Source organism: Echinops telfairi, unplaced genomic scaffold, assembly GCF_000313985.2.
Source record: "Echinops telfairi isolate 266 unplaced genomic scaffold, ASM31398v2 ScPeMD7_7469;HRSCAF=8507_1, whole genome shotgun sequence".
Taxonomy (NCBI): Eukaryota; Metazoa; Chordata; class Mammalia; order Afrosoricida; family Tenrecidae; genus Echinops; species Echinops telfairi.
The window spans coordinates 43,144,661-43,160,355 of record NW_022111373.1 but is presented as its reverse complement, the minus strand read 5'-3'; the positions used below and the strand labels follow the sequence as shown (position 1 = coordinate 43,160,355).

The 15,695-nt window shown below is 33.2% G+C and overlaps 1 protein-coding gene across 15 annotated transcripts in view; it reads left to right on the top strand.

The window, feature by feature from the left end:
* The window catches only part of PPIP5K2 (diphosphoinositol pentakisphosphate kinase 2), a 96,094-nt gene that overhangs the window by 33,951 nt on the left and 46,448 nt on the right, over positions 1-15,695 (top strand). For 12 of the 15 annotated variants that reach the window (XM_045285092.1, XM_013005661.2, XM_004706591.3 and 9 more), the window contains exons 11-21: positions 491-577; positions 1,463-1,538; positions 1,616-1,725; positions 2,397-2,482; positions 6,622-6,747; positions 6,890-7,011; positions 7,273-7,455; positions 10,080-10,221; positions 11,336-11,559; positions 14,422-14,549; positions 15,255-15,369. In XM_045285092.1, coding sequence (XP_045141027.1) covers positions 491-577; positions 1,463-1,538; positions 1,616-1,725; positions 2,397-2,482; positions 6,622-6,747; positions 6,890-7,011; positions 7,273-7,455; positions 10,080-10,221; positions 11,336-11,559; positions 14,422-14,549; positions 15,255-15,369 — 1,399 coding nt within the window. The remainder of the gene's footprint in view (positions 1-490; positions 578-1,462; positions 1,539-1,615; positions 1,726-2,396; positions 2,483-6,621; positions 6,748-6,889; positions 7,012-7,272; positions 7,456-10,079; positions 10,222-11,335; positions 11,560-14,421; positions 14,550-15,254; positions 15,370-15,695) is intronic. The other 3 variants (XM_030888918.2, XM_030888921.2, XM_030888923.2) reach the window with 1 other exon arrangement.

Sequence of the window (15,695 nt, the reverse complement as noted above, 5' to 3'; positions counted from 1 at the left end):
TATGAGTCAGCATCCATTCAATGGCAGTGAGATTGGGTTTGGAATCCAACATGCTTTTCAGAAAATCTTATATTCAGTAATACAAATTTGAAATAAACTTTTTTTAATGGATAAAACAAATATTCCACCCATCCTCTACAACTTTAGTTTGTTTTGATTTAATGAAATCTTACTTTATAAGATATGCATACCGTAAGACAAATATGCTATAGATAAGATATTTAGAAAAATGTAAGAAGTAGCACCCATTTTTGTTTGCTAGAATAAGAGAAGAATCTCTAAAGGGAAAGCAGATATTATATAGCTTAAAATTATCTTTAGTCATCTCATGATTCATAATATAAAATTAAGACTAATTGTTAAAGTTACTATTCTCTGTGAAACATACACATTTTAATTTATTACTAATTAGGAGTTAACACATATGTCATTCCATAGTTCAATCACATCAAGCAGAATTGTTATACATAAATGTTTTTTACAATCATAGGATGGAGCTCAGATGTGTTATAGCTGTCATACGTCATGGGGATCGAACACCAAAACAAAAAATGAAAATGGAAGTGAGGCATCAAAAGTATGTTTTATGAAGAACAACTTAACACTTAGTGAGATAATGTGCAATTCTTGATACATGATATACTTTATTAATACTTTATTTAGAAAAACTTTATTTACCTCTTGTTTCTTAGCCATTGATGTTCAAACAGGTCCCTGCGTGACCAAATGATAAAGTACTCGATTACCAACTGAGAGGTTGATGGTTAGAACCCATACAGAGCTGTTTTAGAAAGCAGTATTCTTCTTCAGATCCCTGAAAACCCTTTTGGGTTTTACTTTGCACACTTAGGATTGCCATAAGTAAGAATTGATTTGACAGTTACTAATAATATTTAAACAACTAAATGCATACAAAATTAATATAATTTTACATATCAGAATCAGAACAAAAATATGTCTATAAGTAATCTTCAGTCTAACCTTTTCTTTACTGTTACAAAGATATTCTATGTATATTTAGCCTTGGCTCATCATCTTGTAATGTTTTCTGAGTATCATTAATATCTCAATCTGCTAGAAGAAAATTAGTAAAATGAAAGTTTTCTCCTTCCTGTTTTATTTGAAGATGATTAAGTATAAAACTGAGCTATTAAATATGTGTTTAGACTGCTTATTTTTTTAACGTGTATAGTAACAAAAAGTAATATGTAATGTTTTGTATTAATACCATATGCTCATTATGAAAAAAACTTCAAAAATGAATGTCTTAATTAACAGTTTGACATAGTTTAGGACATTATATGTTTTACTAATTAAAGCTAGTGGAGCAGTATGACATAATGAAAGAGGATAGTACTTGGGATCCGTAGACCCAAGTTGTCATGTTTTGATCATTTTTTATTGTTGATCTATGTAAATATATAGTGATAATAAGTTACTGAGCGTGTACTGTCTTTTTAAGGTTTTTTGATCTTTTTGAAAAGTGTGATGGATATAAATCTGGGAAATTAAAACTCAAAAAACCAAAACAATTACAAGTAAGTTTGTCTTGTTTTTCAATTTTTAGTAGTGAAATTATATAAAATGGTAATTCTTCATTAATTTTACTTTGTAGGAAGTGCTGGATATTGCACGACAACTTCTTATGGAACTCGGGCAAAATAATGATTCTGAAATTGAAGAAAACAAGCCAAAGCTTGAACAACTGAAGACCGTCTTAGAGATGTGGGTGTCATTGAAATACTTCGTTGTGATCACCGAGAAGCATGCTCCCTTTTCATATGCTCTTTTCACATACATACCTCTCTGTTCAATTCCTTTGACAGTTTTATCTTTTTACACTGACCCCAGTGAAAAAATAGATTGTTACATTAAAGGTTATGTTTTTGTTTTACTTTAAATTTTATATTAAAGATTTAAAGGACATCAACATTACATTTTCCATAAAGAACTGTTTCAACTGAGAACCAGCCACATCACTCAGTTGACCATAGATTCAGTGTTAAGTGAAAAGTGTTTTAATCAACAAAATTGGCACACCAGTATTCCTGTTGTAAGTGTTCCATGTTTCACTATTTATGATCTTATAGCCTTTATATTTTAGAGGCATATTTGTATTTTTACATATATAAATACTTCGTTGTCTTTTGAAAATTGCCCAACTTTTATAGAAACCTTCTTTTGGTGTTTTGTTTGGTTTTAAGGTGGATAAAATGAGTACCTATAGTACACATTTTCTGCTAGGATATATTGGAGATTTGAGAAAGGCATTTATAAATAAAAGGAGACTAATATGTAAGATTTATTTTTCTCTACATGGAATTTAGCTTCTCTTCATAAGGTAAAGTAAACATTTATTGAATATTACTCATTTTGTTCACCATTTTATTTTTCAGGTATGGCCATTTCTCTGGAATAAATCGTAAGGTACAATTGACCTATCTTCCTCACGGTTGTCCTAAAACATCTAGTGAAGAAGAAGGTATTTGTTATTAATGCCTATTGCATTTTAACTATATATCAGCAGTTCTCAACCTGTGGGTCGCAGCCCCTTTGGGGGTTGAACAACCCTTTCACTGGGGTTGCCTGAATCATAACAGTAGCAAAATTACAGTGATGAAGTAGTAATGAAAATAATTTTATGGTTTGGTGGCACCACAACATGAGGAACTGTATTAAAGGGTCACGGCATTAGGAAGGTTGAGAACCACTACTATACATAATGACTTGATTCCCTGGTGATTACTTTTTAGATCTTTGCTGCCTAATTGCTTAGAGACTGGCATGCCAACTAATGAAAAAAAATAGTTTGATTTTATAAGCTGTGCGTTTCTATCTTTTATGTAAGGGGTAGGTTTTGTTTATTTTGAACTGTTTATTGTTGTTATTAGGTGCCTTCAAATCAGTTCCGACTCATAGTGACTCTTTGTACAGCAAAAAGAAACACTGTCCAGTTCTATTCCATCCTCCCAGTTTTCTGTGGTTGAGACCGTGCTTGCTGTCACTGTCTGAGTCTATCTTGTCAAGGGCCTTGCTTCTTTTCTCTGCCCTTCTATTTTACCAAGCAGGATGTCCTTCTCTAGGGACTGGTCCTTCTAAGAACATGTCCGAAGTACATGATACTAAGTACTCCATTCTTATTGCTAAGGAGAATTCTGGATGTCCTTCTGATAGGTATCTGTTTGCCCTTTTGCAAACCATGGCACCTTTGATACCAACACCATAGTTCAAATGCATTGATTTTTCTTCAGTCTTTTGTAGTAAGTGACCAACTTATTATGTAATTGAAAATACTATTGCTTCGATCAGGCGTGCTTTAGTCCTCAAAGTAGTATTCTTGCTTTTCAACACTTGAAAGAGGTCTTGTGCAGCAGATTTTCACAATACATGCATCATGTGATCTTTTGACTGTTGCTTCCATGGCATTGATTGTGGATCCAAGCAGGATGAAATCCTTGACAACTTCAGTCTTTTCTTCATTTATCATCATGTTACCTATTGGTCCACTTGTGAGGATTTTGGTTTTCTTCACATTGAGTTGTAATCGATACTGAAGGCTTTCATCTTGGATTTTCATCAGCAAGTGCTCGAAGATCTCCTCACTTTCAGCAAATAAGCTTGTGTCATCTACATAGTGCAGATTATTAATAATCTCCAATCCTGATGCTGCATTCTTCCTTGTATAGTTTTAAGTTTCTCTGATTATTTGCTCAGTTTATAGATTGAATAGGTATGATGAGAGAATACAACTTTGACATCTACCTTTCCTGATTTTAAACAATGGAATTTGCTCTTGTTCTTTTTGCATACTGCCTTTGATCCATGTATAGGTTCTGCATGAGCACAATGTAGTGGTCTGGAATTCCCATTCTTCTCACGGCTATCTGTAGTTTGTTATAATCCATCAGTCAAATGTGTGGGCATAGTAAATGATTAACACAAGTAAGCATCATTCTGGTATGCTCTGCTTTGAGCGCAGATCCATTTGACATCAATAACAGTGATTTGCCTTGTTTCACATCCTTATCTGAATCTAGCCTAAGCCTCTGGCAGCTTCTTGTCAAAGTACTGTTGCAAATGTTGGATGATCTTCAGCAATATTTTACTTACATGTGATATCATTGATATTATTGTATTATTATTTTAATTAGAATGAGTACAAAGAGGGATCTCTTCTATTTAGTTGGCCAAGTAGCTCTCTTTCAAGTTACTTGGCCTCCTGAGTAAGTGCTTCTAGTCCTTCATCAGCTGTTGAAACATTTCAGTTGCCATTCCATGAATTTCTGGACCCATGTTTTTGGTTAATGCTTTCAGAGAAGCTTGGAATCCTTTTAAAACCATTGATTCTTAGTCATATGCTTTCTCTTGAAATGGTACATATTGACTAGTTCTTTTTGGTACAGAGACATTGTGTATCCTTTCCATCTTCTTTTGATGCTTCTTATGTCGTTCAATATTTTGCCCACAGAATTCTGTTCAATATTGCAACTTGAGGTTTGGATTGTATCTTTCAGTTTAAGATATGCTGAGCATGTTTTTTTTTTGTTTTTCTAACTGTAGATCTATGCACATTTCATTATAATATTTTATTTTTTCTCCTTGGGCTGCTCTTTGGAATTTTCTATTCAGTGCTTTGACTTCATCATCTCCTCCCTTTGCCTTAGCTACTCCACAATTGACACAGTGGCTGCATCAATGGGCTCAGGCATAGGAACAATTGTGAGGCTGGTGCAGGTCTGGGCAGTGTTCTGCATAGGGTTACTATGGATCAGAGCCCACTCAACGGCCCTGAACAACAACTTCACAATAATATCCACTTTGATCTTTCTATCCTGTGTTTGTAATGACCTTTTGCTTTCTTCATTTATGATGTTCTTGATCTCATCCAATGGCTGAGGGCTTAGGATTTTTTCTTTTTACTCTGTGGATATTTTAGAAATTTGTTTCCAACCTAATACTATTTAATGTCCTTCTTTCGTCCTTTTAGTATAGATGAGTGAAGTATACCAGAAGAAAACTCAAGACGTATGAAAAGATTTTTTAAAAATACAGAATCAACATATTCCTACAATAAATTGATACTTTCCTCCATTCAATAAGGCAGAATAAATATTTAAATAGAATTTGCTTCCTAAGATAGTCAGCACTAAAGCTTATAAATTCATTAACATTTGAAAGAAAAATGGGAAAGAATCACATAAAGCCTTTATTTTATTTATTTTTTTAAGCCTTTATTTTTTGAGAAATGCAGATGACCAGTAGTAATAATGAATTACCTTGTTTTTGCTTATCACACTGGCAAAGTCATTCTCTTTTTAAAAGCTGATGACAAATCAGTGTAACAGTACTATAGTCTGCTGATTGGCACAGTTTTTGGAAAATAATTTGGCAAAATTTTGTAAAACATTTATATGCTTTTACTTTAATTGTACTTATAAGAAATAATCAGATAATTCTGGAAAGAATTGATTGGTAGGGATATTGACAATATAATTTCTGGTAGGAGAATAGAAGTAATGAATTTCTTAAATGTTAATTTAAATATGTTAATTTACTTAAAATTTGACATGCTACGTCTTAGTTATTTTTGGTGGTTAGTCTATTAATAATTTAAAATTTAAAAGTCAACTAAAATTAATGATCCTTTCATAAATTCACATTGCTAGACATGATAAACCCCCTCACCAAAAACCAGCAAACAAACTCACTCTTTCAGTGGTAACCCTGTAGAACTGCCCCTGTGAGTTTCTGAGACTAAATCTTTATGGGAGCAGAAAGGTTTTTTTGAAGCCTGCAGAGAGCTGGTGTTTAACAGCCCAGTTCATAACTCTGCCAGTAGGGTTCTTTGATAATTATAGTAAAACTTGTAAAACTATAAAGTAGGCCTCTGGGTTTTTTAATACATTTTCATTATGTTCTTTTTGCATTTATCATGCTTAATTTTGCATGACCTATGTTTCCATAACCCAACACTGTTCTTGAGAACATGATAAAGGCCAGATTAAAGTTAAGTACAGAAACTCACTTATGATACCTCCTCCTTGACTGTGGAAACACTCTGGTCTGATTCCACAACTCCAAATTTAAAAAAACTGTTTTCCTGTACTTAGCACCCAGAAAGTGAAAATACATTTGACCCTCTCATCACAATTTTCTAAAAATTATACAGCTTCATGATTTCATTTATAAAAATATATGTATCTTCTTCATTTCAGCTAATGTAGTGTCTTCTTTGTGGTAGCAGCATAAAAGCCCTTATTATAAAGAAAGGAAGATCGGGTTGCTACTGTTGAGGAGCTCTTCATCTATCATAATGTAATGCAACTACAAAAGATCTTGGGCAAACCTGTATGAGATCAGAAAAGGGAAAAGCAGTCTTCTCATAAGAAAATTGTGAATGTACTTTCTCTCAAAATTGAAAGGGATTTTGAAGTTTTAATAGGACATTAAGAGATGGTATAGGCAGAATTGCCATCAGAAACAACTTATAAAAATAGGTACTTTTAAAGAAGGAAATATTTTGTATATTGTCTGTATTCCACTACAGAAGAGAAATCACCAAGCATGTGTTATAAAACAAAAACTCTTGACATTTGTTTTATCCCTTTATATGCATCCTAGATAGCAGAAGAGAAGAACCTTCATTACTTTTGGTTCTAAAATGGGGAGGAGAACTAACTCCTGCAGGCAGGGTTCAGGCTGAAGAACTTGGAAGAGCTTTCAGGTGTATGTATCCTGGAGGTCAAGGTAAATTTTAGGATTTTATTACATTTATTAAATGTATACATAGTATCTTTAAATTCTCATTTACATTGAGAAGTTCTTAAATTTTTATTGAAGTACATTGAGATGAAAATATAGCTTAAGTGATTTGAGGGTTTATTTTCAGGAGATTATGCAGGATTTCCTGGTTGTGGTTTACTTAGATTACATAGTACCTACCGACATGACCTCAAAATATATGCATCTGATGAGGGACGAGTCCAGATGACTGCAGCTGCTTTTGCAAAGGTATAAATGTGTTTTAGATGTACCAGAATTTTTAGTTAAACTTGCCTTTGAAAGATTTTTACTAAGGCAATATTTAATTTTTAAATTCAAAGATTTAATTTAAAAATTGTGAATTTGGAAATTGCAACTAAAGCACTCTAATGTCATTGATCAACTATATCATTATTAAGTTTATGATAATTACATGAAATTCAGCCAAATAATTTATTTCTATTATTTTACATATTATCCTTTTAATCTATTGGATTTTTTCATGTTTAGGGGCTATTAGCTTTAGAAGGAGAGCTTACACCTATTCTTGTTCAGATGGTAAAAAGTGCAAATATGAATGGACTTTTGGATAGCGATAGTGACTCCCTGAGCAGTTGTCAGCAACGTGTGAAAGCAAGGCTTCATGAAATACTTCAGAAAGACAGAGATTTTACTGCGGAAGATTATGAGAAGGTATTTCTTGGCAAGCTCTTTTCCTACATTTTTAAATACTCAATGCATGAAGATAATATATATAAAACAAAGTTCAAGCTTATATGTATTGTAAAAGTAAAACTCATAAACACCACCTAGGTAAAGAAATAGAACATTGGAATAACTGAGAGATGGTCCCTATATTATGGCTTTTTAGTTACTATTTTTTGTCTCATATCCTTATTTCTAGAATACTTTGTAAGAATGTACCCTTAAACACTTTGTCTTGTTTTTCATTGTTGTATAAATTTCATAAGCAATGAAACCTGTGATAGCCTTGCCCTGACATGACTGACTTGATTTCTGAATCATGTGGGTTGATTTCTGAGTCTTGTGGGTTTTCTGCCTTTGACAGGATGGTTTTACCACTCGCATATCTCTTTCTATTAATGGAAGATATTTTGAGTTTTCCTTTTTATACAGATTACAGCTTCTGCAGGTTTTACTGTAATCGAATAATGCAATGTGTTTTATATTTAGTTAATTTGGTGTAATATAATTTTTTAAGTCATCAGTATTGTTGAATATTGTCTTAGTTAGTTAATTTTCATTTGTATTTAGTATATTTTTAAGGGCTAGTAAACTTTCTGTGAAAGACCATTCTAGATATTTTATGCTTTGCCTAAATAGGATCTATGTTGCATTTGGTTTTTGTTATAATTGATTTTAACTACCTTTTAAAACTATTAATCTGGTCACATTTAAATCTGGTCACATTTGGTCTACAGACCATAGGGCTGAGTTATGCTCTAGATGAGGACTATACAACATTTAAATATGCTTTCTTTTATTATTCTCAATTTAGGGATGTTACAACTAATGCTACTATGAATATCTTTGTATGACTCCTGGTGCTTTTGATAATATGAGGGAGTACCCCCCCCAAAACTGGCATTGCACTGGGCAGAGAGGAGCTTTTGTAGTGCTGGTAGCAGTAGTAGTAGTAGACGTCTTTGCCGCTAGGCGAGAATCAAACAACTCACTCTGAGTTATTGCACCCAGTGGCATTGCCTAGGAAGGTTCTCTGTGGCCACAGTGAATTTTTTTGTAAAAGCAGTTTTGCCTGCTCCTCGCTTTTTGTGATGGCTGATCTAAGAGAACAGCGTGCACCAGTGAAATTTTGTTTCCTGCTTGGGAAGAATGCCACAGAAACTGTTGTGATGTTGAACACAGCTTACAAGGACAGTTCTATGGAAAAGCTCAAGTGTAAGAGTGGTTTTCTCATTTCAAAAAAGGTGAAATGTTGATTGATGACAAACCTCATTCTGGACATCCGTCACTTCCGACACTTCCTGAAAATGTCGACTTATAGTATATTTGGAGTTTGTTCCAAAGGGAACAAAGCTTTCTATTTAGAGGTTCTGAAAAGATTGAGTAACAGTATACCACAAAAAGGCCTGATTTGTGGCAGACTGGGGCTGGTTTTGCCACCATGACAATGCATCTGCTCATGCTGCCATCTCAGTGTGCCAGTTTTGGGCAATAAACAGCATGCCTCTCTTGTCCCATGCACCTTACATACCTGACCTCACTAAGTGCAATTCTTTTTGTTTGCGGGAATGCAGAAGAACATGAAAGGACAGTGATTTAATGACATAAAAGAGGTGAAGAAAAAAATGAGGGAGGTGCTGTTAGCCATCCAAACAGATGAGTTTGAAAAATGTTTCCAAGAATGGAATTGAAGATTTGACAAGTGTATTAATTGTAATGGAGAGTACATTGAAGATGATAAAGTTGTTTTGTGAAAAAAAAATTAATTACATAGCTTTGAAAATAAATTCTGTTTTGGGGGAATATATGTGTGTGTGTGTGTGTGTGTGTGTGTGTGTGTATAAAATTCCTTTTAAAATTAATCACATGAATTTACATTTGACCCAGAAGTCTGTTTACTGTCATTGCTCCACATAGTCTCTATTCTTTGTACAATCTAAACTATTCTGTCTTTACCATCCTCATGTATGTTCAGTGGTGTCTCACTTGTGGCTTAAGTATCAACCTTTTAGATATCCCTGTTCATGAGGGCTCTCTTCAAGTCTCTTGTCTTAGTTTTATGTCTACTAGGGGTTTATATTATTCTGTTTGAGTTACTCTAAATGGGTAACATGATTATGGATCATGTGGGTAGACACATATTTATACATATTCTATACAAGTGAAAAGGAGCCCTGGTGGCATAGTGGTGACTACATGTTGGGCTGTGATCCACATGGTTGGAAGTTCGAAACTTGTAGCAATTCCTTGAGAGAAAGACTGGGCTTTCTATTCTCATATATAGTTACAGTCTCAGAAACCCAGAGGGGTCTCTGAGACAGCATTGACTCAATGTCTGTGAGGTTTTTGTTTTTAAATACAAATTAAAAAGCTGTCATAAAATTTATAGAGTATTGCTAAATTTATTCATAATAATCTTATCATAGTTAACATTTGATAATTTTTAATATGAATGTTACTTCTTGCTTGATTATATTACTGTGTTTTAGAGAGTCTTTAAATTTATTGTATGGAATTGGCCCCCAAGTATAGGAAATGTTGTATTAACTGTATTATTCTCTGATTACTTGAGGGATAACCAGATATAAATTATGTGCTTTACTTACTTGTAGCTTACTCCATCGGGAAGCATTTCCCTCATCAAATCAATGCATTTCATTAAAAATCCTGTGAAGACCTGTGACAAAGTTTATTCCTTGATTCAGAGTTTGACTTCTCAAATCAGACATCGAATGGAAGATCCTAAGTCATCAGGTAAATATTATAGATTCTTGGCATAAAACAAAAATTATGTCTGGGGTCTGTATTTTTAAATGAGATTTACCACTCATTTTAAGAAATATAATCTCTTTCTAAAACTCTTAAGCATGGTATAGGTTAATGTGTATCCAACAAAAGAATACTAGCTACGATATAGTTGCCTTTAACAATGATAGCATTTTAGGAGACAATAAAATATTCTCATTCGAACATTTAATTATATGATGTAGCCAGGTAGTTAACCACTGAATAGATATTGTTATAAGGAGTAATTATAGGTGATTCAGACTGACGCAGACTAGCTTGGTTAATAACTAAGTTAACTTTGTGTCTTGTGTTTCTTGTAAGAGTGAAAACATTTGTTTTACTTTTAAGGTTCCTTTCACTTAAAAAACTTTTCCTGTTCTGTTATTGGTGACAATGCTATAACAATGAAAGTATTAAAAATTATAATGTAACTGTAGAAGAATCCTTATCAGAAATTTGGAAAAGTAGAGCAGAATTTCAAATTCTCATGTGATCCCAATTTTCAGAATCCATTGAAGCTGGATTAACTCCCCAAATTATTACCCTTACATAATTCTTAAACCTTAAACCAAAAATATCCCTTGAAGTGTTCTATAAAGCAAATAACAGTTCAGCTTAATTAGTATACAATGACTATCTTAAGTATTACACTCTTGTAAAGAACTATGGGCATTAAGTTGACAATAGCAACTTGAAAGGTTAGATAGAAGCTTAGACTCCAATGACTTTATGCCAGGAGGGAAGAACAAGTAAGAATAAGAAGGTGAGATTTGATGGCACATTGGTTAAGTGCTTAGCTTCTTAACGCAAGATTGATGGTTAGAACTCATCAGCCACCCTGCATGAGAGAAAATCTGGCATGCTGAACCAATACATGTTGGGCACTTTGGTTTGTCATATAGTCACTAAAGTGGAAATTGACTCAATGTTGTACATCAATGAAATATGTGACACACTATAATAATATTTCTTAATGTTACAATTTTACCTTTGACATTTTAAAGGGTTCTAATTATTGACAATTACTTTTTATGAATTATTTTTTAAAGTTGAATATATTAAAAATGTTATATTATTTTAGATATTCAGCTTTACCATAGTGAGACATTAGAGCTTATGCTTCGTCGATGGTCCAAGTTGGAAAAAGACTTTAAAACAAAGAATGGAAGATATGACATTAGTAAAATTCCAGACATATATGATTGTATAAAATATGATGTCCAGCATAATGGTTCTTTGAAATTAGAAAACACAATGGAATTATATAGACTTTCAAAGGCTCTAGCAGATATTGTTATCCCTCAGGTAAGTAAGTAGCTCTTATTCACTACAGTATTGTATTAATAAATACTTTTAAAATATCTATTACTGCATAAAAGATAGTTTTAGTGTCTATTTAAAACTCATAACTTTTAAAAGGAAAACAAATAATCATAAATACATATTTTCATATTTTTCTTAGTTATATTAACTTACATTACAATGTGGTTTACATATGGTTTGATAATAGCGACTTAAAAAAATAATTCTTAATTCTCAAAAAAATAATATACTAACCAGCCAAATCAATGAAAACAATATAGAATAAATCACTTAAGTAATTCTTAAGCACCTGTTTTGTCTGTCATGGCGGATGGCAACAAATTCAGTAATAAATTTGTCTTAGCCTGATTTAAAAACAAATCAAAACTAAACCCCTGACCATCAAATTGTGTATCTACCAGTTATATGCTATGGAAATATGTGGAGATGGGGAGGACAGGGTAGTTTAGCCCCTATGTAAAATTTTTTTGACGTCTTGCTACTTTTTAAAACTTGAAAATGATCTTTAAATATCAAGATATAGGTAGTTTTTGGGACATGTGTTGGTTTATTCCCACAGAAATGCAGATATGCAGAGAATCACATTAATAATAAAAGAGAAAGTAACAGAACAAAGTGAAAGCAGAGCTATGTTACTAGAAAAAATTGGCTGAGACCTTACTATAACTTTTAGCTTATTATGAAAAAATGATTTGGTTCTTATAAATGAGATAGCAAGAGTGGAACAGATATTCCAATTGTAAATCAAAATAAAGGAAAAAATGATATATCTGAGGATGATAAAGATTATAGTTTTTTGTTCACTTATAAATGCCCATATATTTCGTTAAAAATATGACAGTCTCCTTTCCTAATACTCAGACCAAGGAAGGTTAGTAACTTTGAAACACTCAGAATTTAGATAGTGAGCAACCTACTTAAAAGCATTTGTTAAAGATAAGCTTATCCCTTCAGCATGAAAGAGCCACTCTGTATGTGTTTGATCAGATAGATAATGGTAAATCAAAAAGTAAAGTTTAGTAAATGCAAATATTTTTTTAGTTTCATCTTCACATATGTACAGATTTTTTCCAATGTGGTCAGTATTATATTTGCCTTAGTCTGATTAAAAACCAGATCAAACAAAGCCCACTGACATCAAGTCAGTTCTGACTCATAGTGGTCCTATACAGGGTTTCTGAGATTATAAATCTTTCTGGGAACCAACAACTGCATCTTTTTCCTGTGGAGTGGTTGGTAAATTTGAACCTCTAACCTTGTGGTTAGCAACCCAACACTTAACCAGGGCTCTTAAAGTGCCTTTTAAAATTTGGTCCAATCACAACATTGGCTGCTAAAGGAATCTGCTTTGGCAGTAAAATTTAAGGCAGAGAAGTCCGCTCAGGAAATTAGGGCAATTGCTTTTGGGTATCCCAAGGAGAATCTTAATCAATGTCCATGAAGAACATAGAACCATCACAGGGAATTATTAAGAAGACATTTCAAGAAAATCGAAACCTGCAGTGATTTGCCAACGGCCAAAGGTTAGTTGCGCCTAACCTTTTCAGGACCATAAACAGAATCGATACATATACTATTCTATAACTCACCCCCCTTCCCTTCTCTCCAGCCCCAGGTAGCCTTAGTTTTCATTCTATTATCATGAATTTGCATAATCTTGATATTTCATGCAAGAAGAATAATCATTTTTGCCCTTTGTATCTGGCTTATTTCTCCTAGCATAATCCCCTGGTAGTTTCTTAAATCTCAGCATTTTTCTTTGGCTTCACACATATGAGTGGCCTTCCAGAAATTTGTGAATGAAAAGATAAAACAATTTTTCCAGAAACTTTTTGAAGCCCCCTTATATTATTCATATCGATGTTTAGCCATGTGAATCTTTATGGAGATTTCGTGGTATCAGGAAGGAGACTTTATTTCAGGTATCTTAGCATGAGATATCCCTAATGATAGAGATGCTCCCTAACCCAAAGGTTTACAGTTCAGATCTACCCAGTAAGTCAAGGAGACAAAAAAAAGCTTGGTGATCTGTTTCTATAAAAACTAGAGCCTAGAAAACCCTGTGGGGCAGTTTGTTCTATCACACAACATTGCTGAGAGCTGAAGTTGATGTAATGCACCTAACAGCAACAGAATGAATTTAGAGCGAGTGTGTGCTCTCTCCCGCTTCCTTCTCCATTTCTCTTCGATTGCTACCTACATTCTATTGTACCCTCTGCCTCCCTTCCCCTCTTAGCAGTTTCGTTTTCTCCTATCTCACGTCATTTTTCTAATCTGCCATTATAAAGTTGTTATGCTTCTTTTTAACACTCCAGATTATAATAATGATTTATTATAAGCCTTATTACCTTGTAGTGTTTATAGATACTATTGAACTTGATTTTTGATCATTTTGTTCATTGGCAGTTAAAACTTTAAAAATATAGGCCAAAGATTTAAATTCTATTCATCCTTGGACATTGGATATATTAAAATATCATTACTTTAATTCTTATACTGAAATATATTAGGTCTTTAATAAATATATAAGTCCCTTGTATATTTCCTGACTATAAATGTATAGATGTAGTCTTTACTTTCGTGTTTGTCACCCTAGTCCATCATTCTTCTAGGTTATTTTTCCATTTAAAATCTCTGATTGAACTGAATTAATACCCACAAAGGTTATATTCATCTTCTCCTATGTAGAAATTACTAACTTTGTAATTTAAGAAAAATCCTTTCAGTTGTATGTAACACATTTAAGGATGATGTATTTCCTTTCTTGCTATAATTTTTTAATTCCAAAGGATGTTCATTCAATTTTTGACATTATGTCCTTTCTAATATATTTTTTCTGCTCAGGAATATGGTATAACTAAAGCTGAAAAACTGGAGATTGCCAAAGGCTACTGTACGCCTCTAGTTAGAAAAATTCGTTCGGACCTTCAAAGGACACAAGATGATGACACTGTAAATAAGCTCCATCCTGTGTAAGAAACTACTGATTCTTTACGTGCGTTTTGGCATACATCACATTTAAATTATGTTTTTATACTAGGGAAATGGGAATTATCTAAAGTGATGTAAACAGTGAAGGGCTTGGATACAAGCTGAAAGGTTAGTTCACTTCTACCCAGAGGTACAGCCCTGGCATTCTGCTTCCCAAAGGGCACAAGCCTTGCTAGCCCATGGAACAGTTCTACTCTGCACACCTGGGTCCCCAGTAGTCACAATTAACCCAGTCACCACTAACAATAGCAAAAGGCATTCTACTTAGTTCGCTTATAATTGAGCTTTATTTATTTGTTGTTTTGTGTTTTTCTCAAAATTTTAGAACATCTGATGAGGAAGAGGGGACAGGGTTATTTGTCATCAGCGCTACTGTATTCCCACAAAGTGGTAAAAACAACTTTGAACCTATTTAGAGCTATGACTCATAGAGAACCTTAAATGGACCTCTTTCAATGAACTTGATTAATATTAAATCCATTTTTCTTTGGGTTTCAGGTCCCAGCTAGATTCAATGAGCTTCATAGAGAAATAGCATCTAAGAAAATTCTGTAATTTATTTGCAGGGATTATAGATTTCCTTATGTTCTTTTACTTCCAGTCGGAATGAATTTCATGTTATAAAATCATTGGAAGACTCAACTAAGTATACTGTTTGCCTTAACACTGTCTACTTCTGACTTCAGGTATTCCAGAGGTGTTCTATCCCCTGAACGTCATGTTCGTACTAGATTATATTTCACCAGTGAAAGTCATGTACATTCTTTACTCTCTATACTTCGCTATGGTGCCTTATGCAATGTAAGTAGAATAAGTTTTTCTAATATAACAAATAAATACTTTGCCTTAAATTAATAATCAAATCATTATTGCTGCTGTTATTGCTGCTGAATTTTTTAATAATTTATTGTTTACAATTTACCATCACTTTTCAAGTGTTTGCTTTGTCCCAAACACTGTGCTAGTTGTTGAAGATAACAATATGCTCTCTTCCCTTCTAATCAGACTCATTTAAGCAATCTCGTAAAGCATTTTTAGGTGGTATTTTATGGTAGTAGAGTGGAATAAAGAGATGTTAATTTGAGTTATTAAATAATATAATTGACAGGACTTGATGTATGCAGAAC